Raw genomic sequence first — 27143 nt, 5'->3', positions numbered from 1 at the left:
GAGAAAGCGAGTGAGAAGAGAGCCAGAGAGAGAGAGAGAGAGAGAGAGAGAGAGAGAGAGAGAGAGAGAGAGAGAGAGAGAGAGAGAGAGAGAGAGAGAGAGAGAGGGAGAGAGGGAGAGAGAGAAAGAGAGAGAGAGAGAGAGAGAGAGAGAGAGAGAGAGAGAGAGAGAGAGAGAGAGAGAGAGAGAGAGAGAGAGAGGGAGCATAATAAAGGACAAAACATTAAAATATATTGCTGTAAAAAGTGCACAAGAGAGTGAGATGGTCAGAGTGTCAAGGATAGAAAGAAGAAAAATAAAGAAAGAAGGAACAAACAAAGACATTTATATCAAAGATAGAAAGATTGATGGAAGGAGAGAAATAAAGAGGACCAATGAACAAAAGAAAGAAAGAAAGAAAGAAAGAAAGAAAGAAAGAAAGAAAGAAAGAAAGAAAGAAAGAAAGAAAGAAAGAAAGAAAGAACGGACAGAGTAAACAGACATACATGAGGGAGTTTTGGGGGAGGAACAGGCCAGTATGTGATGAGGAGCTGGATCCTTATTGATCTTCTCTCTGTAAGCAATTAGAAGGATCTGCTTTCTGGCTGCAGTGTTTATCAGATGAGCAGCTGACGTGTGGTGTATGTATGTAAGGTCAGAACACACGCTGTCGCAAATCACTGGAGGACTTCTCTGAATAATGAATGACGAGCCAACGACCTAGTCTTAATCAAATAGCAAATTGAAGGATCTGCACATATTTGCATAAAACCACCATTTAGAGGATGTTTGTTTGTGGTTTAAAACCATAACTGCGTTCGAAAAAGTGAATTTCTTAAACATTGAAAGCAGGGCTGGTAGAACACATGAGCTGGTAGAATGTAAACATAGTAAGAAAAATATTGCATTGTCTTTGAACAATGGTTACAAACCCTACAAATGTCTTTCAAATTCTAAATGCAACTCACATGACTAAAAATATCGAAATGAAATATGTCAGCAATGAAATGTAGACAGTAGCTAGGGATATCATTTCATCTGAAGACATTGTCCGAATCACATATTCAAGTGGTACAGGATCTGTATCTTATTTGAATCCAGTACTAGAACAACAATTAAAAACAGGCTAATATGCCCATGTGATGCATGGTGAGTACACGGGCAAACAGTTCCCCATACTGCTGACATTAGCCATAAGATAGCATGACATCTTGTCAACCGTGATGTGGATCTAACAAAGGTATTCATGTGTTTATAAAAGCCACAGCTGTTTAGCATGTATTTTTGAATGACACGTTAATCCAGTGTTGATCACAATTAGGAAAATAAAAAGCATCAATAAGACATTAACCCATCCTTTATAAACTCAGGACCATAGCCCCCAGACAACTGACACAAGGCCAAACGTGCGCATTACACATTTCAGCATTATTATGACTAAGCATCAATACATCTGGTTGGACTACACTGAACAATCTTGACCATTTAATCGAATAAACTCACAGAGATGGTGGTGGTGGTGGTGGTGGGGGTGGGGAGTCATACGAGAAACAGACATCCCATGATAATTTATTGATGAGGGCCTGGCTCGGAAAAACAAAGCCTGTCTTACCCCAACGCTGACGGTGTCGTCTGCTAGGAATTTGGGGATGAACTGGTCTCCACGCAGGATCTCCGATTGATTCAGAGGGCGAAAGCGACACAGCACTTTGATGTTGCACTCGGTCACAGCTTCAGCCATTGCGCAAATTCAGTTGGGCGAGACGATGTATTGCGTGAAGCACTACCGCACTATACAGGGCAGGCCCGGGCGACCGAAGGAAGGAGTGACGAGGGCTGCGGGACGGAGCTTTAGAATAAAAGGACTATCAAATACGACAGCTGTGCACGGATAACATCTAGACACGCGTGTTGCGTGGGTTTCACAGCATGGTTGGAGGGTCAATACGAGGTAGGGCGGTACGGATCTTCTTGTCGCAGAAAGGTGGACACGGACGAGATAAGACGTCGAAACGTAGGTTAAAAATCACAACAGGATTCCCTACATAATGGAAATAACAGATGTTAGGGAATTGTTCAATAGCTTCTTTCCGACAATCTCGTTTGATGTCGGTCTCTTATCTTTCCGACGATGCCCGGTCGCAGAGAGGTTGTTCTGGTCCTGCCGGCTGAAGGTGAGATGCTGCCGTGATGTGTCTTCTGTATCTGCTTTCCCAGGCTCCTTGCTACAAACCAAGGCTCCGGGCGTACAGTGGGGGGAGCCTCTCGCGGGCCCCAACCAATCGGTTATCAGAACCCACAAACGCTGGGTGGTTGGTCAGCAATCGCTGATTGGTTGGTTACGGAGTGAAGTCCCGCCCACTGCACACTCGGGCCCTTGGAGCAACAGAACTAGCTTTCCCCTTTGTCGTTTGGGCGTGGTCTGCATCTTGCCCTTTAAAGTGGTACCCTGCGCCTCAGCATCCCAACCAGCTCCCGCCCCTTATTCATCCGGATGGACACGAGAGCGGATGTATCCGAGTTGAGCCTACGTAGTCTATAAATGCTGTGCACTGTGTAAGCATAACATTCAATGTTATTACATATATGCAGTAAGAATGTAATTCATGTTGATATATTACTATCAATTGATTGTATTACTGCACTTGAAAATGTGTAGTCTGCCTGACAATTATTCCCAATTTATATGTTCAATGCTTTCCTGGTAGGATTAATGAACTAACTATTTTGGGTAGATGACATTGGAAATATTGATCAAAGGATGAGATGCCGGACATTAACGGTGCATCATCGTAGAGTCCCACTGGAACCGTGCAATGACGAAGCAGCATAAGGCTTTTCATTCACAGGCTGCTTTTAAAAGGGGCCTACTTTCACTGCGTCTCAACAGCACACACAGCCATTACAAAAGGAATTTGTAATAGCCTGAAAGTTGTAATTCAATGCAAAACCAACATCAAAACAGGATTAGTGTTTTATGTAAATAGTTTAATATTAAATAAAAAAAGACTCCCATATAAAAAGAAAGCTAAAGTCCACAATTTAATCTTCGTCTTTTTAAACACAAGTATTGAAAACAAAAGGGTAGAATGAGAAAAATACTTAATTACAATTCCCAGAAAAAAATTAACATTTTGTCTTTTTCTCTTGTCTCTCCTTCTCTAACAATATAAAATCAAAATCAAAAGGCATTAACTGTACATATGTACAAATATCCTAGTGTAGAAATTGCATAATCTGCTATCTTTTCCACTTCTATTATTTTTTTCATTAAATACAGCTATTTATCTTAGGGCAGGGCAGTGTGTTTGGAGAGCTCAATCAGTGATATGAAGAAAACAGGTAGTCAGAGATAAAGATAGGATGTCCACAGTAACACAACATCACACTTTTTCATTCAACTACAATGACATAACGGTAATGAAAGTGTATAGCTCAAAGTATTCCTATGCATGTTCAAAGACTTCATTCCACTTGAACATTTAGGACTGTGTGGACAATGTGATATACCCACACACACACACGCACACACACATACACACACGGTCTGGACAATATGACAATGCACTGAGTGACATCACAGTGTAGCTGGACATTTTTGTATCTTTTTTAATATTTTTCATTTTCTTTTAAATACAAAAATAACCAAAATTTGTAGCCATATAAATCTAAAATAATTGTGGGAGTTTTGAAACGTATTGAATGGTTATTACAGGCTACTTATACTATTCAGAAGTGCCTCGAAATGTGGGCGCGTCTACCCACGCAATTTTGAAGACTTCAAGTTTAGCGTTTGCTGTTTTTCTCATGTCCTACGGTAGGTCTTGTAGTATGAAGAACAAAAAACCTCATGAACATTGCACCCCACATTGCACAGCGACTTTGTAACAGACATACAAATAAATAACCACAAAGGAGACAGTGAAAGCATGATAAAAAAAAAAGAAAAGACATGATTGTTTTTTTCTTGGAATGTGAATACCGGTTAAATTCAAACCGGTTTCAGAGAGAAATAAACGGGTTTTCACTGGTGGTTCACATTCAAAATTATTTCCACAAGCCTGACGAAAAATATATGTATACATATAGTTATATATGTATACATAAAGATAACAATGTTTTAAGGTTTTAAAATTGTTTTAAATAAAAGATGGTTGTTCCCTTTTGACATTTTTTCCTGACATTTTTCCAAACCATAGGAAAGACTTTTGAAGTAAAACCAGTGACTTTTTATTTTCTTTTTTTTTACCTTGGATCGAGGTTGCACTTTGTAGAGTAACCGTGAATTCAACCAAACCGTAACGCTACACAGAGGGCCGGACTAGAGAGGGCTCAGAAACAGCACTGTTGTCCAGCACACTGCCAAGATGGACGCCATACTCATACAGAACACATACACACACAAACACACAAACTGATATTCATTTATACTCACTCACTTTCAATGGAGAGCAAACGTATCATTCAAGTAGATGGGCTCATCCTGACTCACAGTAAACACAATGAGAGGAAACAGTACATGTTCATTTGCTTTTTTTCTTTTCTTATCTTATCTTGTCAACATGACTCCACAGCCGTTCATTGGCCGATCCCTGACCAAACCAGCCAACCATTATTTTTTCTCTTTCCGAGATCCAGGAGAGAAACTAAGTGAGCTAAATCCCCTCTGGATCCTTCTGTGTGTCTCAATCTAGAGCTCTCCTATGTTTCCAATAGTGTTTTCCTTAATATCTGACATGACAAAGGTATAGTATTAGTGCAGTTGTAAAAAAATTAGAGAACATTTCTTTAGACAGTAGACGGTGATAGAAAAGGGAGAGGAAGGGTGAGGCGGGGAGTGTAGCCGAGGGGGGGAGGGCGTCGGACCATCCTGATTGGTCCACAGCACTGGAGTGACCTCTTCCTCTCCCACCAATCACTGCCTCTGAGACCTGGCTCCACGTCGCCGCCGTCCCCGGACCGACCTCTCGGGCTTCAGCAGGACCGCCTGCGAGGCATGAGCATTCAGGGGCCACAGTTAGCACGCACGCACGCACGCACACGCACACACACACACACACACACACACACACACACACACACACACACACAGTGTGGTGGTGAAATGTTTCTCACCGTGGGTCTGGTCTCCTCTAGGCCTGGGGCTTCCATGTCTCTAAAGTCTTCTAGAACATTCTGTAGCCTGGGGATAAAGAAATTGCGTACGGTTCATGTTTCTTGGTCCTGGTTGGATAAAATGTCCTTACTCTTTCAGACATGGTCCTGAAATCAGATGCTAATAATAATATACTTGGTGCCCGGGAGCAAACGCAGTATTAAAACATAATCTTACGTTTGTTTCCTCTTCCTTCCTCTCCTGGCTCCTACCGTCGGGGCGACCTGATCCTGAGAAATGTCAGAAGACAAGATCAATTACAAATTAGTTGTGTATCAAAAGAAAGATCCTTTTTTCATAACTTGGCAAACAAATCCTGAAACCCTGTCTACATTATGAACCAAGCTCTTTGCTGAGGGGGGCTGTTTTGGGGAAGCCAGGGATTGATGCAATAGTCAGGGGAGCGGGGAAACTCAAATGGTCCTGCACACTCAAGAGAAGAGAGGGAGAAAGCCCCACGCCACTTCATCATGGAGGGGTGGGGAAACTACCAAGGAACACCTATCGGAGGAACCCGTTACTGGTCGAGGAACGAGTGGTGTTTTATAGGCTCCATTGTGGATTCAGCTGCTAGACAAACAGCCATGATCAACAGCTAGTTGGTGTGAGTCATGCTGGCAAGGGGGCTACCCAGGGAGGAGACTGATGGGCAGGATGACGAAAGATGACGAAGGATGGCAGGCGGAGGAGGAGGAGGAGGAAGAGGCTCAGGATGACGGCCTGATAAGCTGATATCACTATAGTATTACGTGGACTACTTCGAAGGTTGTGATGAATATGTGATCAACACATTAAAAAATAAAGGCCAATGGTGGAAATTACACAATTCCCGGGAACTGTATTCTGAGTAAACCCTTGCAAGAAAATGTATGAGAGGGGGAGGGGGGGGGCACTGGCGGACAGCCGAGCCTCAAGTTCAGGAGTTCCAGACTCTGCAGCTTTTTTTATTTTTTACAGTTTATGCAAGTCATTGACCATTTATCAATTCGTAGTCCGGGTGCAATCATTCGTAGTCAGCTGTTTGACACTGCCTCGAGACACTGGGCCCTCCGACGCGGTCTGGAGCGGCGGAGGAGTCTCGCACGCCCAGATCAGGTCGTCTTCCCGTGAAGGAAGAGGACAGCCCCACACCCCAGCGTCATTTGGGAAGGGATAACATCACATTGTAGCGTAACACAACACACACACACAAAATCACGTCTGCCCTTTCAAAGCAATAAAGGATGGAGAGGAATACTAATATTCTAATTCCGGGGTCCCCCCTGGATGTTATTGAAGGCACTCCCGACCACTCACACCATGAGTCGAGGGGGTGTAGGGGGAGACGTATACAGGACCCCCCCCCATCCTAATCTCCTTAAAAAGATAACTACAAAACTGTTAGGGGACATGCTTACCCTGCCCTGGTCCGAGTGCAGCAGCATGGCCCCTACGCCCCCCTCCTCCTTGGGCCGCCCGCCGGCCCCGTCCCTGGGGCCCAGGTAGCCCCCGGCCTGACCCAGGGTCACCCCGCACTGCCTCTCGGGCCCCGGGTGTCCGTAGGGCCGGGAGTCCGTCTTGGCCTCCTCCAGGTAGATGGGGGGCAGCGGGGGCTCATGGCGGGTCTGCCCCTCGGCCACGCGGGCCCCCGTCTTCCTCTGGGAGGTGGGCGAGGAGGCCCCCGCCTCGCTGGGCTTGGGCGCGCCCTGGGCCGGCGAGTGGGCGGCGGCGGCCGCCTCCAGGCTGAGGCGGGACAGGTCGGGGTGGCGGAGGGAGCAGGCCCGCCGGGGGCTGAGCGAGGCCGGGGCGCCGGCCTGGGACAGCGGCGCGGGGGGGGGGTGGGCGGAGGCCTCCTCCCCCAGCGCCGAGGGGAAGGAGACGGGGGGTAAGGCACAGAAGGGCGAGGTGGGGTCCGCGGGCCCCGACTGGGCGCCCTCCTCCTGCTCTTTTGCGCTGACCTGCAGGAAGGAGGTGTAGATGGTGTCCATGAAGGAGGTGTACGGGTCGATCAGGCCCCCGCCGCCTCCGCCCGCCCCGACCCCCCGGGCCGAGCCGCCCTCCGGGCCCCCTCGCTGCTGGGGGGGGGCGGGGGGGCAGGCTGGCAGGTCTGGGGCCGGGGAGCGGGTCGGGCTGGGGACCGCCAGGGGAGCGAGCTGATTGGCCGGCATTTCTTCGTGGGGGGCGGGGCTTTGTGTTCCTCCCAACGACATTGGCTTGTCTTCCTCTGTGGGCGGTGCGATGTTGAGCTGCAGAGACACAGAGGAAGGGTTTTAATAACACACAACTAGGATAAAGATGAATCACACTTAGAATAAAAAAATATGGAATAAAAGTATTTGTATGACATAACCTGACTGTATTATGTTAAACATAGGACATTTCATATATCTCTACCTGTATGTTGTTGAGCAGGTTGATGGCTCCGTCAGGGCCCTGCAGCAGAGGCATGCCCAGAGCAGAGGCTTGAACTGGGGGCAGGAGCAGAGCCCCGTGCCCCAGACCCACCATGTTGTGAAAGCCAGCGAGGCCCGAAAGATCACCTACAAAACATTCACAAAATTAGTCGATATGATAAAAATGTTGATTAGCTAAATTAATGCAAATAAACTAGTTTATTCGACATTTTCTATTCCTCTCTTTGCAATTTGGATCAGAGTTTCTTCTTATTTAAATGTCAGCAATCCAGTTGTGCAAACAAACAAAATAACCCCCAAAACCAAATGAACTTAACATAAAGGGCATCAGCCCAAATGTCCCTGAACCCCATTACTGCAGCCTGCTGGCAGAGACCCACCGAGCACGGCCGGGTTGAGCAGCGAGGGCAGCAGCTGCTGGAGGAGGTGGTTGTCCTTGCCCTGAAGAGGCAGCGGGATCAGGGTGTCGCCGGCAGGGTCAGAGGTCACCTGGGGAGATGAAGAGCGGGGAGAGGGGAGGATGACGAGGAGGAAGAGGGCTTAGACAACGAGGAACATACGCACTCGGTCAGGGAGGGACAGCGTTAAACGCGGCCGAAGCCTGCTAACGCAATAAGTACCCACCAATGTTTCGCCGCATGGGACGTTGACAAATACCTCTCTAAATCGATGAAGATGTATTTTCGCATGCAACAGTGTTTCAAATCCATCGGCGTAAAAGAAAACAGACCTCGGTTAAAAATACATTGAAGGGGGGGGGGGGGGGGGGGGGGGGTGTTAGGAAAGGGTTTAAGCGTTCTTTTAACAGGAAAGCTCCGTGACTAAAGGGGAAGAGAACAACAATGGAAGCGGCCCCCCCGGGAACGAGCAGAGCTGTTGTTCTAAGGGGATGGCTGCGGGAGGACACGAGAGAAGACACTACGGCGGAGATAGGCGGCCTCCTACCTGAGGTGGGGTGTGTTGGGTTTGCTGTGCAGTGGGGGCTAGCTGGGTGAGGGGAGGCGGGTGGAGCTCGGCGGAGCCGGCCAGCGCGGCGGCCAGCAGGGCGGGGCTGAGGGAGAGGAAGGCCCCGGGGTTGGGCGAGAGAGGGGAGGGGAGGAGGAGTGCCTGCAGCGCCTGCAGGGAGCCCTCGGCGGAGTTGGGAGGAGGAGCAGGGTGGTGGTGGTGGTGGTGGTGGTGGTGGTGGTGGGGGGGAGGCGGGTGTGGAGGAGGAGGGAGGAGGCCCTGCAGGATCTCTAGGAGGCTGGGCCCCTGGAGGCCCGAGGGGTCCAGGAGGCCGGTGCTCTTGTCCAACGGCGGGAGGCCGTCGAGGGAGGCCGGGAGCTGCTGCGACTGGTGGAGGGGGAGCTCCAGGCCCAGCTGGCCCAGTCCCGATAGTCCAGAGAGAGGTAACATGGGGCCGTGCTGTTGGCCCAGCAGCAGGGAGGCCATGAGCAGAGCCTGGAGGCTGGGTTTCTCCGCCAGCCCCAGGTCGGCCTCCTGCCCCGGGTTGGAGGCGGGGCCGTTCGGGGGCGGGAGCGGGTTCAGCAGGCCCAGCGGCAGGTCCCCGTGGGCGCCGAACAACAGGGGCAACAGGGGGAACAGCGGGTTGCTGTTCATGTGCTGCTGCTGCTTGTGTTGGTGATCCTGGGCGTGCTGCGCCGTGTCTTGCTGCTGCTGCTGCATCATCATCTCTGGGGACTGTGGGTCGGCCGGGAGATGCTCCGACAGGTTCTGCTGGGAGGCCGGACCCTGGCCCTGCTGCCCGCACATCCACATCCCCCCGAGGGGCAGAGAGGCCAGGACGGCGGGGTCCAGGAGAGAGGGCAGCCCCCCGGTGGTGGACAGCAGCTGAAGCAGCTGCTCCTGGTTCATGAAGGGGAAGGCCTCGGCCAGAGAGAGGGTGGTGTTGTCCGCCAGGGCGGAGGGGGTGCTGGGGCCGGAGCTGTCCCCGGGGGGCTGGGGATGAGGTGGAGGAGGGCTGCTGTGGTGGTGGTGGTGGTGGTGGTGGTGGTGGCCCGGTGTAGGGCCTCTGCTAGTGTCTGGAGAGGGTTTAGCCCCCGTGGAGGTGGTGTCAGCGTCAACACCGACACCCTCTCCTGGTTCTGGGGAAGCACAATGTGGTATGTATGAGAAACAACCCGACACATATTCGGTGCATTGGTTAACTTTCCCAATCAGTTGAAGTAGCGGCGTGTGACAACCCAACAAAGAAGAGAACTAAGTACATTATCTGAGTGAAACTGTGATTTGTGTCTCCCTCAAAACACTTTTGCCTCCACATTTCACACAAAATCCCATTCAACCTTCTCGTCAGCAAACACAGTCTTGCCTGGCCCTCCATAAAACAACAAGCGAGTCTCCAGGGTAATAAACCAAACAACGTGGCTCACCTGCGCTGTGGTTTCCCATCTGGGTCCGGTCCGAGGAGCTCTGCTCCACCTGGGGGGAGGTGGACGAAGAGGCCAGCAGGTTCAGGACGTGGTTGCTGAGATCCAGAGGCTTGGGGGAGGTGGCCGTGGCCGCGGCGCCCTGAGAATAGCTCAGCTCCCCGGGCGTCGGCGCGTCTGTGGCCTGCGCTGCCATGGAGACCAGCAGCCCCAGGGACTCCCGCGAGGGCGCTCCAGAGAGCGACCCCGCCGCACGGTGGTGAGCGGGGGCGGGGCGCCTCTGCTGCTGCTGCGGTTGTTGTTGTTGATGTTGTTGTTCCGAGGCGGAGGGTGAGGGCGTGGTGCGGGAGCGGGGCGAGTGGGGGTTGGAGGGGGAGCAGAGTCTCTGCACGGGGCTGGACCTGCTCGAGTGCGTCTGGGACGGAGAGGAGGAGGGCGGAGGAGGCGTCGCGGTGGGGAGAGGGGTGGTGCTACCGGGCCGGCTGGGAGACTGAGTCTTTAGGGAGCGGCCGTGGGACGAGGGCTTGGAGGCGCACAGCGGCGGCCTGGGGCTCTGCCGCTTGCCGCCCTTCCCGCCGCTGCCCCCGCCCCCGGCTAAAGACCCCAGTTGGGCGGAGGCTGAGATGGTGGCCGCGGCCGAGGCCTGAGCGTTCTGGACGCTCAGCAGGTGCAACAGGGCGGAGAGGGGCTGCGTCGGGGGATCCAGCCCCGGCGGCGGCCCCGTGTTGGCCGTCAGGCCTGTAGTGAAGTCCAGGGCCTCCATTTGTCTGGAAGGCCCAGCGTTGGGTGCTATTTGATGGGCGGCGGCGGGTAGCCGGGGGGGGATCTGTCCGGGGGGGAGATGGTAGTGGTTCTCTAGAGCGATGGCGTGGTTGTGTGCGGCTGAGGTAGAGGAAGGGTGCGAGGAGGGGGAAAACGACGAGGAGGTGGACAGGTTGATGATGGCGGTGGAGAGGAGGTCTCCCGGCGACGTCTTCCGGGGCCCGTTGGCGAGCTGCTGGGTCTCTCTGAGCATGCTCAGAACCGTGGGCGACTGCCGGTGGCGCTTCCGGTGTGAGGCGTTGCGCTCCACCGCGGGGGGTAAGTGATGAGCGGACGCCACCAGGGACTGGGCCAGAGGGTGTGATGGAGGGAAGAGGAAGGAGGGGTGCGGGGAGGGGTGCCTACTTGCAGAGATGGAGGAAGGAGGGGGGTTGTGGTGTAAAGTGCTGTTTTTTACCTTCGTCGACTGCTGCTGCTTCTGTAGTTGTTGTTGTTGTTGTTGCTGCTGCTGCTGCTGCTGCTGCTGCTGCTGGGTCTCTTTCAGGAGCTCCAGAGGACAGGCCGAGCTTGCCGGGTTGCTGCCCGTGTGCGAGCTCTGGCCCTGGGTGGTCTGGTTAGCGAGCTGGGCCTTAGCGGCCGCGGAGAGCAAGCTGCTAGCGGGGAAGGAAGTCGGGTGCGGCGGCCGGCTCTGATGGTGGTTCAGGAACACCCCCAAAGGCAGACCAGAGGACCCGAAACCCAGCGGTCCCAAGTTCCCCGCGGAGCCCACACTGCCCATCGCACTCCCCACTTTATCCAGGGTGAGGGATAGGTTGTGGGGGAGGCTGCTGCTGCTTTGGTTGGCCAGTAGGGCGGCGTTGGAGGGGAGGGGGAGGGGGAGGTGGTTGTGGTTATTAGTGCTGCTGTTGCCTGAGTTCTTAAACTGCTCCAGAATGTCCTCCAGCTTGTACTTGGAGAAGTGCAGGCTGGGATTGGGGGAGCCACCGGGGAGCGGCGAGTGCGGGGAGGAAGAGGAGGAGCTCCTCCTCGGGGGGAAGGCGCTCCCCATAAGCCCCCCTCCCCCCTCGCCTCCCCCCTGCTCCGACAGCAGGGAGGAGGCGGAGGGGTGGCGGGAGCGCTGGCGCGGCGAGACGCAGCTCATGCTGTGGATGGAGGGGGAGGGGGCCGGCGAGAGTGAGAGGGGAGACCCCGCCGCCACGGAGCCGTGGGGGTGACGGGGGCCCGGGGCCAGCGGGGAGGAGGGCGGCGGGGAGAGGGGCCCCAGGCGAGGCGAGCCGGGCGTCTCGGGGGTCTTGGGGGTGGACCTCTGGCTTTGACTGAGATTCTGCGGCGTCGCGGTGGGGCGGGGCGACCTCTGCGTGCCGCCGTACGGGAAGGGAGAGCCGGTGGAGGCGTTGGTGGAGGAGGAAGAGGAGGAGGACGACGAGGAGGACGGGAGGGGAGGGAGGTGAGGATGCTGTAGTCTCCTCAAAGCGTCCAGGGCGTGGTGGGAGTTTGTGCTTGTGTGCCGGAGCGGGGAGGAGCCGTTGTAGGGGTACAGGGGCCCCGGGGAGGTCCGGGGGCTGGTGCAGCCCGACGGCGGCTGGAGGTTGCCGTGGGCGCGGGCGGGGTGGGGGTGGGGTTTGGGGGGGTAGGCACAGCGCTCCTCTTCCTCCCGGTCGGCGCGCCCGCCCAGCGCCATCCTCTTTGGCTCGCGGTGGTCCGACAGGCCGCTGTGGCGCTCTGCAGGCGGAGAGGTCCGGAGGGAGGCGAAGCAACGAAAACAATCAGTTTTGTGGCGGACGGTGTAAAACAGAAACAGATGCCTGGTGGAGGGCGTACGATTGGTACACTTCAAATTCTACTTCAAGTTAGGTTTTGCAAAACAGATCGAATGGAAAAGTGGTAAAAGTACACCGAGCCTTCTTGATAGCATGAGACAGACCGAAAATCTATTATAGCTGTATTAATGCAGTATATTTTGAGTTTATTTACATGTTTACTGTAGGAACCAAACACAAAGTAAATAGCATCCATAGCCATATCAAGACTGTACAGTAATAATCAATCATAGTTAGCTTAGCCAGCTAGCCTAGCAACAACAGTATATGGCTACCACTCTACCTGGAGGATGGAGGGTGGCAAAGGGCAGCTGTGACGCCTGCATGCTGCGGCACAGCGTGGCCATGGCAACCACTTTCCTGCGATGGTTACAGAGTTTGGTCATATCCTGCTCCGCCTTGCCCAGTGGTTGGCTGTGCTGCTCCACCTTAACAGCCGTGCCGAAGTTGAACACCTGCACCCAAGGGATTGATAGATGGCTTTTAACAACTAGCATTAGTGAGGACACAGGGCATACAGAGGCTTCCATTTAAGATATCCGGGTTTGGCATGTACACAGCTACATGAATACAAATAAATTACATTTATTTGTATTAATAATACAAAGAATATCAGATTGGATTATAATCACAAATGAATGCTTGCAATTTTTCCCAAACTGTATTGGAATTTAATAAATCAGCATTAATAACTACAAAGGTGAACATCTGCTGTCAACATCTGTTGTCGGTACAGGCTGCTGCAGTCTGGACTGCAGCATGGGTTTTGTTGGCAGAACAGCAAAGAGATTTAAAACATAGAGCGGAAAAAGTGAGAATGACAGGCCAAAGGTACGAACACACCTTTGGCCTGGAGAGAGAATGAAATGCATTAAGTAGGAAACAACGCAGTCAGAGAATGACATGCAGAAGGAACAACAAAACACAGCAGAAGGAGAGAGGACACGTAGAAGGTACAAAACAACACATAAAGAATGAGAGGCAGAAGGAACGAAACAACAGACACAGAGAGAATGACAGGCTGCAGGTATAATAAATCAATGCAGAAAGACAATGACAGGCCTGAGGTACGAAACAACAGAAATAGAGAATGACATGCCAAAAGGTACAGAACACAGCAGATAGAGATGGCATGCCGAAGGTACGAAACACAGAGCAGAGAGAAAGAATGTCATGTGAGGGAGATATGAAACAGCATATAGAGAGAGCGAGAAGAACATTCAGAAGATAAGTAACAGAGCAGAATGACATGCAGAAGATATGAACCAGCGGATAGAGAGAGTGAGAATAACATGCAGAAGATACGCAACAGAGCAGAAAGAGAGACAATATCATGCAGAAGATAGAAAACGGCAGACACGGAGAGAATGACACATGAAATGACTGCACGCCGAATTTCGCACCCAATCATCGGTTTGATTTTTGCTGACTCACTGATCTGGCTCCTGTGTTTGAGACAGCAGCTTACCATGTGCCTAGTTGTGTGAAGTTTTTTTTTTTATGCGACTATGATGATATTACCTTTTGGATGACAAGTGGACACTCTAGGCCACATTTGCAGGTGCCATCGGTCAACAAGTAGGCCTTGACCTCCTCCAGAGAAGACAGGCAAGTGCCACTGGGACTACAGACCAGAGGAGAAATCCCAGTATTAAGCACAACCCAACTCAATGCAATAGTCACAATGGGTCTCCTCACAAAATCAAACGACTACCTTTATCCTAAACTGCAAGATGACACAATGTTTGAATTACAAGATATGCCAAAAACATCTTCCAACACCTGGACAAAGTAAAATATTTCGACAACCAAATTCCTACTTTCCTCTCACGCAGCGCCTTCCACACAATTTGATTTCCAAGAACACCAGTTCAGGTCTGATGGCAATTTTTTTGCGGTCATGTAGTTAATAGAGGATAGTTATTCAAGCAAGACAGCATTCAACAACTCGAGTCCTCTATATATCCCTGTCCATGCAAGAAACTTTTCAGGAATTGAGAAAAGTAACTAAAATATCTATTCAATCTGGACAACAACGCCTTATACAGTTTTTTTTACAAAAGAGAATACAAGATTTTTATGTTGCCACTATTTAAGTCTGAGGGGTGACAGATTGGTCATGGGGTCTTAAAGTGACGCAAGAAATAGAAAATAATAAATTTTAGTTTCACAAACCTATCAAATGATTATGTTCCCTTTGTGGGCCCACAGAAAGCTTTGGCACTGCAGATTCTTGGTTCGAGTCATATTTTCCCATGTCGTTCCGCAAGACGGTGAAACCATATCCTCGCTAGCATAATTTTTAATAAAGTTCTAGTATAAATAAGGGGGAGTGCTCAAGAGTGGGACTCAAGTGTGACACAAGAATAGCTGGTGAAGACACTGTTCTTTTTGTCAATGAAAACAAGAGAATCTACTTCCATTGGAAGTAGATTCAATTAGTGTCAAAACTCAATTCATTCCACTAGAATCATGTGATTACGTGGGCTAATGCCCGTGGTGTTCTTTGTAGCTCAAACCATTCACAAACACCTCCGCAAAGGATCCACAAACAGAACCTAAGGCAGGATACTCTTTATGAATTTTTTTTTTGAAAATTCCCCCAACTCCAAACCCTCCACTCCCAAGAATACCGCACATTCGACAAGCAAAGTTTTGTTTTGGAAAGCTTGGGGCCAGATGTCCCAAATTCCCAATAATGGTTTCAGGCCCAACACGATGAATGTTTTCACATATCCACGTTTGAATCCAGCATGCTGTATCCATAAAACCCGACATGCATGTCGCTACAGTATGATTGGTGGATCAAATTGAAGGCAGCGCTTGGGAGCCCCGTGCCAGAGAAACCACTTAACCAAAGTGTTGAAAAGACAAGCAACCAACCGACTGGGGTATCTTGAGGCTGTTGCTGTCACTAGGCGGAAAATCACCCAGTAATTTGTACCAGTGAAACGTAGGACACGGAACCATAGCTAAAAAGTTGCCCAGCCATGCCTTATTTCTCCGGCACAGTGCATAAAAACAATGCCATTTTTGGGGGAAGTACAGGCAATTTTTGGAAAACCTAAATAAGCCATATTATTACTAAAATTTAGCCCAATGTACATCAGCAACAATAGCAGATTTGAGTGTCTATTTACTGTGGTTGTTAATCTGTACACACATGAAACACACATGCATGCACGCCACATACACACCCACACATTGAACTCTTAAAAAACATTCACCAATACACTTCTTTAGCCTTGAACAAAACATTGACAAATACATGCAGCAGAGTCCTAACATATTGTAGTCTACCTTGCAGTGTTACTTAACACCAACAATATTGAAGCGCTGCATTCCCACACTAACTCCATGTATAACCAATAGTACCATTAATCCCCGTATACATGAACTTAAACACCGTTAAGAAAAAATCCACCCTACCTGACATAGAGCACCTGTCCGCTCTCTAGCCGGCGCTGCCAGCCAATGGGGACGTGTATTGCTATGGCCTGGACCCCATCCTTGTCCCCACTGACAGTCTCGCTGCCTCCCATCATTTTGTGACGTCCGTCTTCCAGAACCTGGGAAGAGCACAGAAAAATAAATAAGCACCAATCTATTGATTAACTCACATCTGAATTGTTGTTAGGTAGTGCATCATAGCTGCAACTAACGTGACAATTATTTGATAAAAAAAATATATTAAATATTGTTTATTTATTTATATGATGTACAGCTCCATTTATTTCAGATTGAGATCGATGATGATCTTGACAATACCCATATAAAAATAATCTGTTAATATCTTATCTATAATCGATATATGCATGCGAGACGAGGTTAAAAATAGATTTGTACTTGGAAACTATAGCCACACAGATTACTTGCATTCGTCTCACAGTATAACAGACTGCATACCTTGTCATCTTTGGAAAGCCAGGATCTGTTTAGGCTAGGATATCCGCGGTCCGCTGTGCATGCTGGTTGTTTGGAAGGACAGACTCTGAGAAACACCGATTTGATGTTCCGTAAAGACTGTGCTTCCTGCGAATCCGCTATTCGGAAAATAACTCCTTGAGAAAGTCCTCAGTTCATGTCCATGTGAAGGGCTGTCGAGAGAGCAAAAACGGATTTATATAACAGTACACCATCTACATATTTTATGTACTTATCGTTTAATTAAACCACTGACCTACACGACCTTACATAATGCAATAACAAGCGTTTAAAGAAGCGACGACCACCTTGAAGTGGGAGGGTGTGTTACGCCAGGCCTGTGTACTTTGATTAGGCGATGTTACGTTACGAAGCTACGTTACGAAGCTAATCTGCAGCTGTGGTTATAAATAAGTTGAAATCCAACACGCTGACAGCTTCAAAAAGAAACACCAATTTGCTCAAATTGACATTCAGTATTTCGCGATGAACCTCAACTGGCAAACATGGCAAACCGGAATGCAAAAATGTTTTTTTAGTAAATATGGACGTGGATACCAATGCTAATAACCAAGCTAATGGCTAAGCTACTTTGCTACTCTACTTTGTGCAATGTTGTCGTGACAGCTGTCAGGCGCACTAACCCTTAATAGCAAAAGTCTTGTGAGGCACAATTTAAAAACGAACGAACGCACAACATGAGACATATAGTCCCCGTCTGTAGTGGGGACATCGGTGGCGTCTACCGGGACTAGTATCAGCTGAACGGGTCGGGTTTTCTCTGCGTTCAGCCCGATGTTTTCCAAGTTTTGGACTCTCCGTTTTCTCTAGCTCGCGGGAGAATCAGGAGTTAGCCGCATGCTAGCCAACTAGCTGAAGATTGTTTTGGATACAGTTGCTCTGCTTCTTGGAAAGCATCAAATTAACAACGCAAACTACTTAGATCCGATACGTGTGGGTTCAATTGCGTGACGCTCGCAACGTCTCCTAGTCCGGTTTAAAAAACAAAGGGCGACAACGGTTCATTTTACTGCGCCTCGGCTCCCAGGCTAATATTAGCCAAATAGCTGGGGTGAAGAGCTAGCATGGGTTGAAATTTACTTGATTCTTCACTGTCCCAAGAAGAAGGATGTCCCGCTCCGGCTGCACAATCACCCGACCCTTACTCCCGTCACTCTTTCATGAAATAACCGTGCAATCCGATATGTATCTCCAACATCTGAATCGATCCATTTATCCTTAATTCATAGTTAGCCCACTGTTATTTTTTTCTTGCAGATTCCGTGCAAAAAAAATAATGGAGTTTTCTATCGCGCCTGCGCAATGGTTTGGGAGAGTGTATTGTACCCGACATGCAACGGGACCTTTGTGGTGTGTTCCAGACATGTCTCGAGCTCCTTGATAAAGGATACGATAAGAAGCAATTGCATAATAATAGGCCTACGACAGATGTCTTTCTATAAAAGAGCACAATAGATCCGGGTGTATCCCATATTTCTCTCTTCAGTCCAGTTTATTATGCCATACTGTAGCACCCACAATTTAAACATATCTCTAAGATACCAATACATTGCATTTGACAAATTGGGTTTAATCCCATTCTCCAAAAGGAAATCCATTCATATTATGCATATCATATATTATGTGTAAAAAAAGAAAGAAAATAATAATAATCTAGATGGAAACATTAGTATTTTATTAATTTGAAATATTATCCTGCTGCTGAAGTGGGAATTGTACCATATGTCAGAAGATAAAATAAAAATATGTTAAATGAAACCAGCCATTTGTTATTTTTTATCCTACTAATTAGCACTAATTTGTATAGAACAACAAATGAATGCATGTCCAGGTTCTGCTCCAAAAGTATCCTTGACCCCAATGGATACAATTTAATAACATAAAGCACAATATGGCAGAACTTTGGGCACGCCTATGATACAAAGCACTGAGAGTTCACATTCAAGGGCACACAGTGGAAAACACACCAAGGACAGACACCTATAGACACATACACAGTACAGACATCCCAGTATAAAGACACTCTGTTCTCTCTATACTGTGATAATACAGGTTAAGCAGTAAGGTCGAGGCATCCAGAATTCAGTATTTTTGACTGAAGTATTTAAAACTAATACAATGATTAGTGTTTTCATTAGTTCAACACGAGGTGTGTGTCTGTGTTTGTGCAGACAGGCAAGAGGGACACATGAGTATCTGTCCCCCCCAAACCCCCCCCCCCCCCATCATCTGTGCCCAGGCTGAGGTCCTCAGCTGTCTCCAACAGTCACTTTGACGCCGCAGCACCCAGTCATGCACATACACAGGCCTACATAAACACACATAGACACACATGCACACAGGCCGCCATTCACACACACACACAAATTCCCATATGATCAGACCCCGGAGACCAAAGAGACTAAAAGGCCGTAATAAATGACGCAGAGAGAATAAACCTGAAGAGAAAACGGACCAGGACTCTAAGAATTGGGAAGAATTTAGGGCCAAGCAAAGGGAACATTTTGGCCTTCTGGGTTGCTGTTGCCCCGTATCCAGTGGTTTAAGAGGCATTTGAAGAAAGGTGAGAATAACTTGTTTCTATAGTGGTTAGTCAGCAGTGGAGTTGGAAGGATTTTATAGCAACCCTCCAAAAAACAAGGATTTATCATTGTTACTTGTTCATTGACAGAATTGGTTGCCGCAAACATTCAACTGGATGAGAAAAGAGCTGTTTATTTCCTTATCTGTGATTCGTTTGAAGAATATGAACAGATTGGGTATAGTTTTGTTTAAAAAAGATATAGAATTGTTTAAAAAAGATATAGAATACTTCCTTTTTTTACTATTACTGTCATGGAACTAAATTTAGCGGTGATGAGATTGGATACACTTCCCAGCCATAGTTGGCCTGCTATCATTAGGTCCAAAATTGTGATAAACTGTGGGCATGCATAAAGATGTGTGTGCATGCATATTCTTTTCGCAAATAGAAGTATAGGGAACAAGCAGAAAGAAGCAAAGAGTCAAAACTGTTTGCATGTAACCTTCATTTACTATTATTGTGTCCTTAAGACACATGTACATCTACAGATTAAATTGCAGGTTAAATAAATGTGAATACTCAACAGAAATGGGTTAAACGAGACAAAGCAGATCAGTTCGTCAGTGTGGTGAACAAGGATAGTGTGGTTCACCAGAAGAATGCTAATAGCCAGCGTACATACTCCCAACCTTTGGTGATTCAGACGAGCCATGCGGAATGTTTGTTTAACTTTTTTTTCCAATGAAGATGTTTTTAGGGGATTCTGTATGATTTGTATGATAGTAAAATGTGTTTGTCCCTGTAGGTTGGTCTGCGTTAGGAGGCGTCATACCGCAACCATGGACGGGTGAGTGAAGGATCCTATTTCTGACCTATGGCTTCTGTAACTTTAGTACTACATTTGGCCCAGCTTGATGGCTATTTCCTTTTAGTCCTCATTCCAATTTTAGTCTGCTTCATTTGGTGCTAGCCTAGACTGAAAGGAGGTGATCAAACAAAATATATAGAGTGCAATCCTATGTAAAATGCTTGATGGCATTGTAAGAATGGCCAAATGGAACTAACTTTTATACTTATGTGTGTTTTTCTGTGTGTGCGTGTGTGTGTGTGTGTGTGTGTGTGTGTGTGTGTGTGTGTGTGTGTGTGTGTGTGTGTGTATGTATGCGTGTGTGTGTGTGTGTGTGTGTGTGTATGTATGCGTGTGTGTGTGTGTGTGTGTGTGTTTACGTGCATGTCAGGGAGGATGACAAGAACTCGGTGGATATCCATGATAACCCCCCAGCGCCTGACAACTTTGTGAGGGAGGAAGGTGACACTGTGAGTGACAGCTCAAGAGAAGCATCCCCATCAGCAACGCACGCTTCACCATTAGAGACACACACTTCCCCATTAACAACACACACCACCCTTAGCAGCAGACACTGCAAGGAATGTGTCGTCTACTTGTCCCGGGCACTGTGTGCAAACTATTACCATTATTTTACTTACTAATTAGGTTGTAGCACTGATGAGTGTAGCGGGACGTCCCGACTGAATGTACTACCGCTGTTGAGCCCTTTGAAATACGTCAGAAGTATGTAGGACTAGCTTATGGTGCTAAACCTAACTTCCTAACCTAACCTGATTGCTAGCAGCACAAAAATATTTGACTTGAACATATTTACTAGACGACAATGTTTTACAAGGGTCCATGGTAAATATAGGCTTTGTTTATATGAACCAAAGAACCTTTGCATCTGAAGGTCTTTATTATTCAGAGGTGAATTATTAGTATATTATTTCTATTTAATACTTCCATTTACTTGTCAGTGTTGCCTGGATGATACAAATGCTGAAATTGCTGCTTTTGATTGGCTCCAGAGGGTACAAGCGGATGTTACTTATGGGATCACCCTTTCAAACCCATGTTTTTCGAAACATACGTAGTGAGACGGTAACGTCAGCGTCCACCCTCCCCTCAGTAACCCCCCCCCCCCCCCCCCCCCCCGTGTGCCTACAGGTCTACTTCATCTACGATGAGGAGGTGGAGGTGGAGGAGAAGGAGCCTGAGCCTCCCCCCGAGCCGGTGGTCATGATCAATGACAAACCCCACAAGTTCAAGGACCACTACTGCAAGAAGCCCAAGTTCTGCGACGTCTGCGCGCGCATGATAGTCCGTACGTGGTGACCTCACTCTGTTTCTCTTGGGATAGGAAATGTATAAAAACAAATTATGCTGCGCCAAAGTGCTTTCACCGTTGTCAATGAGACGGCTGTCAAGAGTTGCTGACATTTTCAGTTCCTTTATTTTGTGACATGTTCAAGGACTAAATTATTGGACAATATACCTAAATACCATAATTCCTCAAAACGTAAAACAAAACGATTATTTTCCAGACATGCTATTTTGCAGTCCGATAAATAGAAAAACAAAAACAATTTTTGTCAAGAACAGATTCATTGACCTCCCCTTGGCTTGTTTTTCAGTGAATAACAAGTTTGCTCTGAGGTGCAAGAACTGCAAGACCAACATCCATCACTCGTGCCAGTCCTATGTCGAGTTCCAGAAGTGCTTTGGTAAAATTGTGAGAAATGTTTTATACTTTTGCTTCCTTCCTACGTACCAAAGCCATAACAACAATGACCTTTCCATACCAAAATGTTAACTAAATAATGAACGCGAGTTGTACAAATGTTATTAGGAATAGGGTATTTTCGGTTCTTAGTGGTGTAATGCTCAACAATGACTCTTTCTTGTTCATTTTGTTTTTGTAGCCTCCTGGCTTCCGAAGGGCCTACAGTTCGCCCCTGTACAGCAGTGACCAGCCAGACCCATGTGAGAACGCTGTTACAGACAGGAAGACCGTACAAAGGCATAGCCAGTGATTCGGAATCATGATTGTGAAATGCTTGCTATGCTAAAAGGGCCCTTATTTTTATGCTGCTTTCTTTAACCTGAGCTTTGTATTGAAAGAGACCCCCACAAAGACAAAGCTTGTATAGTTAAAAGTATAGAATTTGATTGTTATTATGTAGGCTATGTCAGCGAAAGAAATTGCATTGTAAATATGAGTTATTCATGTAAATCTGAGCATGTACCGCAGACTGACTGCTCCGTCCGTCTCCCAGCCAACACCAACCGTAACGACCCGGTGTTCGACACGCTGCGTGTCGGTGTCATCATGGCCAACAAGGAGCGCAAGAAGAACGACAATGACAAGAAGAATGTGAGTTCCTTCAAGTTTTTTTTGTATGAAACCTGGAGGCAGCATTTTAATGAAATCAACGTGATACAATTTCCTCACTATATAGCTACTAAACCATTTACCAAACCATAACATGTCTGGGAATCTGTTAGAAGAGGTTGTGATGCTGAAATTATTTTATTCTCCCAGATGATGATGATGATGGAGGAGGAGGAAGAGGACGGTGGGCAGCCCAAAGAGAACGACGAAGGGGGGGAAGGTGAAGGATACATAATGATGAAGCTTTGCATTGAATAGTGTCTGCAACCCTGCTCTCAATGTCTGCCATCCCTGTATAGGAAAACCGGAAGACCAGAAGAAGGAGAAGGGAGGAGACAAGGCGGATGAGAAGGTAAATAACATAGCTGATGTTTAATTTAAATTCCTTTAACTATAAGAATACATGCAGCGCCATGTTTAACATGCAGGGATGCTCTGCCTACATACTAATTTAAATAATTGTTCAACATTTCGACGTATGCATATTCAAGCTGTTATTTGTATACTTGCTGGTGTACAGAGTAAGGGAGCATTCTCCCAGTCTCATTACTACCTGGCCCTGTACCGCTTCAAGGCCATAGAGAAGGATGACCTGGACTTTCAGTAAGTACCACATGCCATTATGCACATTATGAAGCCCAGTATGAACATTATGAAGCCCATTATAAAATGTATGGCCCTGTGAAGAGTTTTCGAATTGTGACTCTTGTCATTGAAGTGGAGAATTATACAAACAAAAATTCAAATTTGGTAATATTGTATTTGACACCCAAACTCTTATAACCCACAGCATTTTGTACTTATGGTTACTTTTATAACATACTGACTGTATTTGTATAGCCCCGGTGACCGCATCATAGTGCTTGATGACTCCAATGAGGAGTGGTGGAGGGTAGGTGTAGAATCTTTCAACTCACTTATTTGACCGTCCAATGGGTTTGTGTCTAACCAAACAACCAAATGTATTCTTTAAGTCACATTTTAAAATTGTGAATGTGTGTGTGTGTGTGCAGGGGAAGATGGGGGAGAAGACGGGCTACTTTCCTACCAACTACCTGATTAAAGTGCGAGCTGCGGAAAGGGTGTACAAGGTGACACGCTCCTTTGTGGGGAACAGGGAGATGGGACAAATAACATTGAAGAAAGACCAGGTAAGTTATGTTTGTTTGTGTGGTTGTGGGTGTGTGTGTGTGGTTGTGTGTGGTTGTGTGTGTGTGTTTGTGTGTGTGTGTGTGTGTGTGTGTGTGTGTGTGTGTGTGTGTGTGTGTGTGTGTGTGTGTGTGTGTAAGAATAATTATTATCAAATGAAAGAGTGAGTTAAATTCTAGATTTTTTTAAATTCTATTGACTTCCATTATCCAAGTATTTCATTAAATGTGTCTGTATTCTATCTATCTATCTCTCTATCTATCTATATAAAGTCTATATTTATTGTTATTTGTTTAAGTAATTTCTGCCTTAAATATTTTAAACTGCCAATATGTGTAATTGTATAATTTGAGACCCTGCTAGTCCTGTTGCTTGTTACGCTTTATGATTATATATATATTTATCTTTTATCTTATCTCTTTTTTTACAGTATTAGCACTGACTCAAATGTCGTTTTTTCCCTGTGAGGTATGATTGGGGGCCTTGGTGACCAACCCAGTCTTAAATAAATTCACTAGCACTTGATACGTTTCCGGTCCGTTTCAGATCGTGGTGAAGAAGGGAGAAGAGAAGGGGGGATACCTGAAGGTCAGCACTGGACGCAAACTGGGCTTCTTCCCAGCCGACCTACTGGAGGAGATCATCACCGTGCAGTAGAGGCCGCTATAGGGCTGGGCCTTACAGATCTACTCTACATCAAAACATGATCATAACATGTTTCTTTCCTTTCTTGCATGTGATGTCATCTATAGTGAGCCAGAGCGAATCAGATGATATAGTGGTCTGGGCGTTGGACTCCCAGCCTTATACAGTAATTGGTCTTGTATAATGTTCTAGTTTATGGCCCAGTTTAAGTACTTTAATCTAGATGCTTGCATAGAGTAATTTATGAATAGATAAACGTTTCATAGTTTTATGTAGAGATGTAATATTAAAATAGAATTTGGTTTTGGATATTTGATTTGAGGCTAGCCTAACTTGGGGACGAGGGCTTTTTTTCAATGTACTATTCTTTTTAAATGTAAAGTATTAGAGCAAAGTATATTTAGAGCAAAGTATATTTTCATATTGAATTTGTCTAGCATAAAATAGATATAGATAGAGGCTTCTAATAAAATCATCAAGCTAAACATTAAGTTGATGTTTCATTGAAAATATATCGTATTTTTACAGGATTATAAAAGGAGATACTTTTCTCATGGTCTGGAACACACATTTTAAAGACATAATGTATGTTACAATCTAAATATACAATCACTTGTATCTCATTAAAGTCTAAGGTTTGCACAAAGTAAAATGTGCTACCAGTTTATCTATGGGGAACAATATATATGTTGCCTCATCATACCATCCAGATGTTCAAATTTGAGTGCAGCAGAGAACCAGAATGTTATATCACGAGATGGGAATTGTCGTGAAGTTAGTATTTATGAGGCATCCTCCGACACTAAGATCTCTTCACCATGTCACCATGCCTCTGAGATGTCCTAGGTTCTTTTTTGACGCACACAGAAAGCCCTGTATATATGTTGAGCATCAATAGGTATTTTTTTTATTATATAGTGGTTACTTTCAATATTCACCATTTCATTTTAAGAGGACTTGCCTACTCTGCATTTTTTGCCAAGTTATATTTCAGATAAAGAAAAAATACCACAGATACTATTTGAATTCCTAATTACCAACAGCGGCATGTGTAGGCCACTCCTTTATAAAGGCCTACTGGTTCCTAATAACATTAGCTGTAACTTTAATATTTTATTTTGGTTGCCATATAGTGGATAGCAAAAGCAAAAGTGTTTAATCACATTTTCTTATTTTCAGGGGAGTGAATTATTTGCGCCACAAGTGTGGCGTTGAGTATATGTCATTACATCATCATTGAGTAAATATCTGAAAAAAAACTTTTTTTACAAAGCACATAAATTGGAGTCTATACTTCTTCATAAGACTTATTACACGCACTGAGAGGAGACACAGGGATTCTAAAGTGTATTTAAACTGTGACCCATTGTCCAACGGTAACCTAACACCTACGTGACATTTTTATGTGAACCGTTTAGTTGGACTTGCAGTATCATAATTATCAGAAGTTATACTAGTGAAATTATCACCCAAGTGGGTGCTACATATTGGTGGTGGTTAGTGAGGTCCCCACTTCACTTTAGGCGTCTTTGAGTGTTATTAATTATTATTATTATTCATGTTTAACCTCTGTTTTCCTTTTATTCCTAGTCTGTTTTACATAGTTTTGAATGATGACTATATGCTCTGTAAGGTGACCTTGGGTGTCTTGAAAGGCGCCTCTAAATTAAATGTATTATTATTATTATTATTATAGAAGTACTGGTGTTAAAACTACAGATTGAACTATGCTGTTTCACAAGTTCCAACTGAAATAAATTTAAAGAGTACATTTACTGTTTGGCAAAGCATTGTGGGTAAGACTGTTGACCAAATATTATCCTAAATATGTATTGTGACATGAATCTGCTTTCCTGCTTAGGATTAATTCACAATAGTAAAAATATATATAGATAAATGACAAAATAGTTCTGTATGTATAGACCAAGTCTACTGTTGTAACGACTTGTTTCTCAACACATTAACTGTAATATAAGAGTGCACATTGACTGGTCTGGTGGATAGAAAATATTTCGTCTCCTTTAGTACTTTCAGGGAAGCAATTCATTGATACCTCAACTGTCGGGGGGGAATAAGCAATGGAATACACACTGACTAGTGAAATGATTAAATAGTAAAACTAAATTTTGGGTCCGGACGATTTGATTTAGACAAGGAAAGAGAGCCCCACCTTACGGCAGAGCATCAAAAAATGTGGTTGAAACTCATATTGTTCCTCTCCACGGAAATCTTTAGTAAAAGGCGAAAGATTTGTGCGATCTGAAGAGAAACCTGAGTGTTTTTGTGACACTGCTTCCTTCATGCAAAGTTGTTGTTCACATAATTGAACATATAGATGAATAACATGAGTTTTGTATGGATAGGCTAGTCCACCGTTTTGACTTGTGTGGAATAGCAAAAAAGTGTAATACGAAAAGTGCACATTGACTGCCATCTGGTGGACAGAGAAGAAAAAAGTATTTCGTCTCATTTCATTGCTCGTGAACCACAGGCCACGACTGAATTGCCGATGTTAAACACTTTCCTGAGGACTCAAATAAAACAGCACCGCTCACACCTTTTGGGTCCAGGCTATTTTTCTTGAACATGGAAAGAAAGCCCCACCTTACGGCAGAGCATCAAAAGATTGGTTGAAACTCATATTGTTCCTCTCCACGGAAATCTTTAGTAAAAGGCGAATGATTTATGCGATCTGAAGAGAAACCTGAGTGTTGCTGTGACACAACGTTCACATTTCAACCGATTGTCCCACCTAAGACCTTCAGTAAGGGTTTTATAACAAACGACTCAATAGTTTAGTAATAATCTTAAGCACTAGTGCTAAAATTACAGTTGGCCTTGAAACATTTTGTTTAACACATTGTTCCAATGGAAATGTAATTGAAAGATTACATTTACCGTTTCGCAAAGCACTGTGGGTAGTTAGCTGTTTCACTTATGTTTTAGTAGAGCAAATATTAGCCATGTAAACTAAATGTGTGTGGTGACATTTAATCTTCCTTCATGCAAAGTTGTTGTTCACATAATTGAACATATAGATGAATAACTTAAGATTTTGTATGGATAGGCTAGTCAACAGTTTTGACTTCTTGTGTGGAATAGCAAAAAGTCTACTATGAAAAGTGCATTTTGACTGACATCTGGTGGACAGAAAATAAAAAAGTATTTCGTCCCATTT

General features: G+C 46.1%; 2 protein-coding genes and 2 non-coding genes across 5 annotated transcripts; 1 reads left to right on the top strand and 3 right to left on the bottom strand.

The window, feature by feature from the left end:
- Positions 1-3562: 3562 nt before the first annotated feature.
- Positions 3563-17750, bottom strand: LOC132461588 (methyl-CpG-binding domain protein 6-like). 2 transcript variants are annotated; one of them, XM_060056795.1, is made up of 13 exons: positions 17504-17750; positions 16385-16575; positions 15908-16047; positions 14000-14102; positions 12762-12933; positions 9900-12380; positions 8473-9611; positions 7908-8016; positions 7508-7653; positions 6532-7359; positions 5312-5364; positions 5095-5161; positions 3563-4966 (listed from the first exon to the last, which is right to left on the bottom strand). In XM_060056795.1, the coding sequence occupies exons 3-13, from the start codon at positions 16021-16023 to the stop codon at positions 4895-4897; spliced, it is 5286 nt and encodes a 1761-aa protein (XP_059912778.1). In that variant the 5' UTR covers positions 16024-16047; positions 16385-16575; positions 17504-17750; the 3' UTR covers positions 3563-4894. The 2 variants fall into 2 exon arrangements, with proteins under 2 accessions (XP_059912778.1, XP_059912787.1); XM_060056804.1 differs by lacking the exon at positions 17504-17750 and adding an exon at positions 17047-17497.
- A 929-nt stretch (positions 17751-18679) lies between these two features.
- On the top strand, positions 18680-24617 carry LOC132462000 (SH3 and cysteine-rich domain-containing protein 3-like). The gene is made up of 13 exons (XM_060057551.1): positions 18680-18986; positions 19753-19794; positions 20186-20264; positions 20947-21103; positions 21414-21511; positions 21702-21762; positions 22056-22153; positions 22322-22391; positions 22471-22523; positions 22692-22774; positions 23012-23063; positions 23185-23322; positions 23867-24617. Exons 2-13 carry the CDS (start codon positions 19787-19789, stop codon positions 23975-23977), a joined length of 1008 nt encoding a protein of 335 aa, XP_059913534.1. The 5' UTR covers positions 18680-18986; positions 19753-19786; the 3' UTR covers positions 23978-24617.
- Positions 24618-26127: 1510 nt separating this feature from the next.
- Positions 26128-26244, bottom strand: LOC132467864 (U5 spliceosomal RNA). The gene has a single exon (XR_009528106.1). It is a non-coding gene; the product is annotated as a U5 spliceosomal RNA (small nuclear RNA).
- Positions 26245-26561: 317 nt separating this feature from the next.
- LOC132467873 (U5 spliceosomal RNA) lies at positions 26562-26677 on the bottom strand. Its single transcript, XR_009528108.1, has one exon. It is a non-coding gene; the product is annotated as a U5 spliceosomal RNA (small nuclear RNA).
- Positions 26678-27143: the final 466 nt, after the last annotated feature.

This window comes from Gadus macrocephalus, chromosome 1, assembly GCF_031168955.1.
Source record: "Gadus macrocephalus chromosome 1, ASM3116895v1".
Taxonomy (NCBI): domain Eukaryota; kingdom Metazoa; phylum Chordata; class Actinopteri; order Gadiformes; family Gadidae; genus Gadus; species Gadus macrocephalus.
The sequence above is the reverse complement of the archived record's forward strand: the minus strand, read 5'-3'. Positions and strand labels throughout refer to the sequence as shown.

Coding starts and splice junctions, on each gene's coding strand:
- LOC132461588 (XM_060056795.1), bottom strand. CDS start 16,023: ATGATGGGAGGCAGCGAGACTGTCAGTGGGGACAAGGATGGGGTCCAG. Junction 12,934..13,999: donor GTCCACTTGTCATCCAAAAG/GTAATATCATCA, acceptor CCTTGGGTGCAG/GTGTTCAACTTCGGCACGGC. Junction 5,162..5,311: donor GGAAGGAAGAGGAAACAAAC/GTAAGATTATGT, acceptor CTTTATCCCCAG/GCTACAGAATGTTCTAGAAG.
- LOC132462000 (XM_060057551.1), top strand. Junction 22,392..22,470: donor GAACGACGAAGGGGGGGAAG/GTGAAGGATACA, acceptor ATCCCTGTATAG/GAAAACCGGAAGACCAGAAG. Junction 23,064..23,184: donor CCAATGAGGAGTGGTGGAGG/GTAGGTGTAGAA, acceptor GTGTGTGTGCAG/GGGAAGATGGGGGAGAAGAC.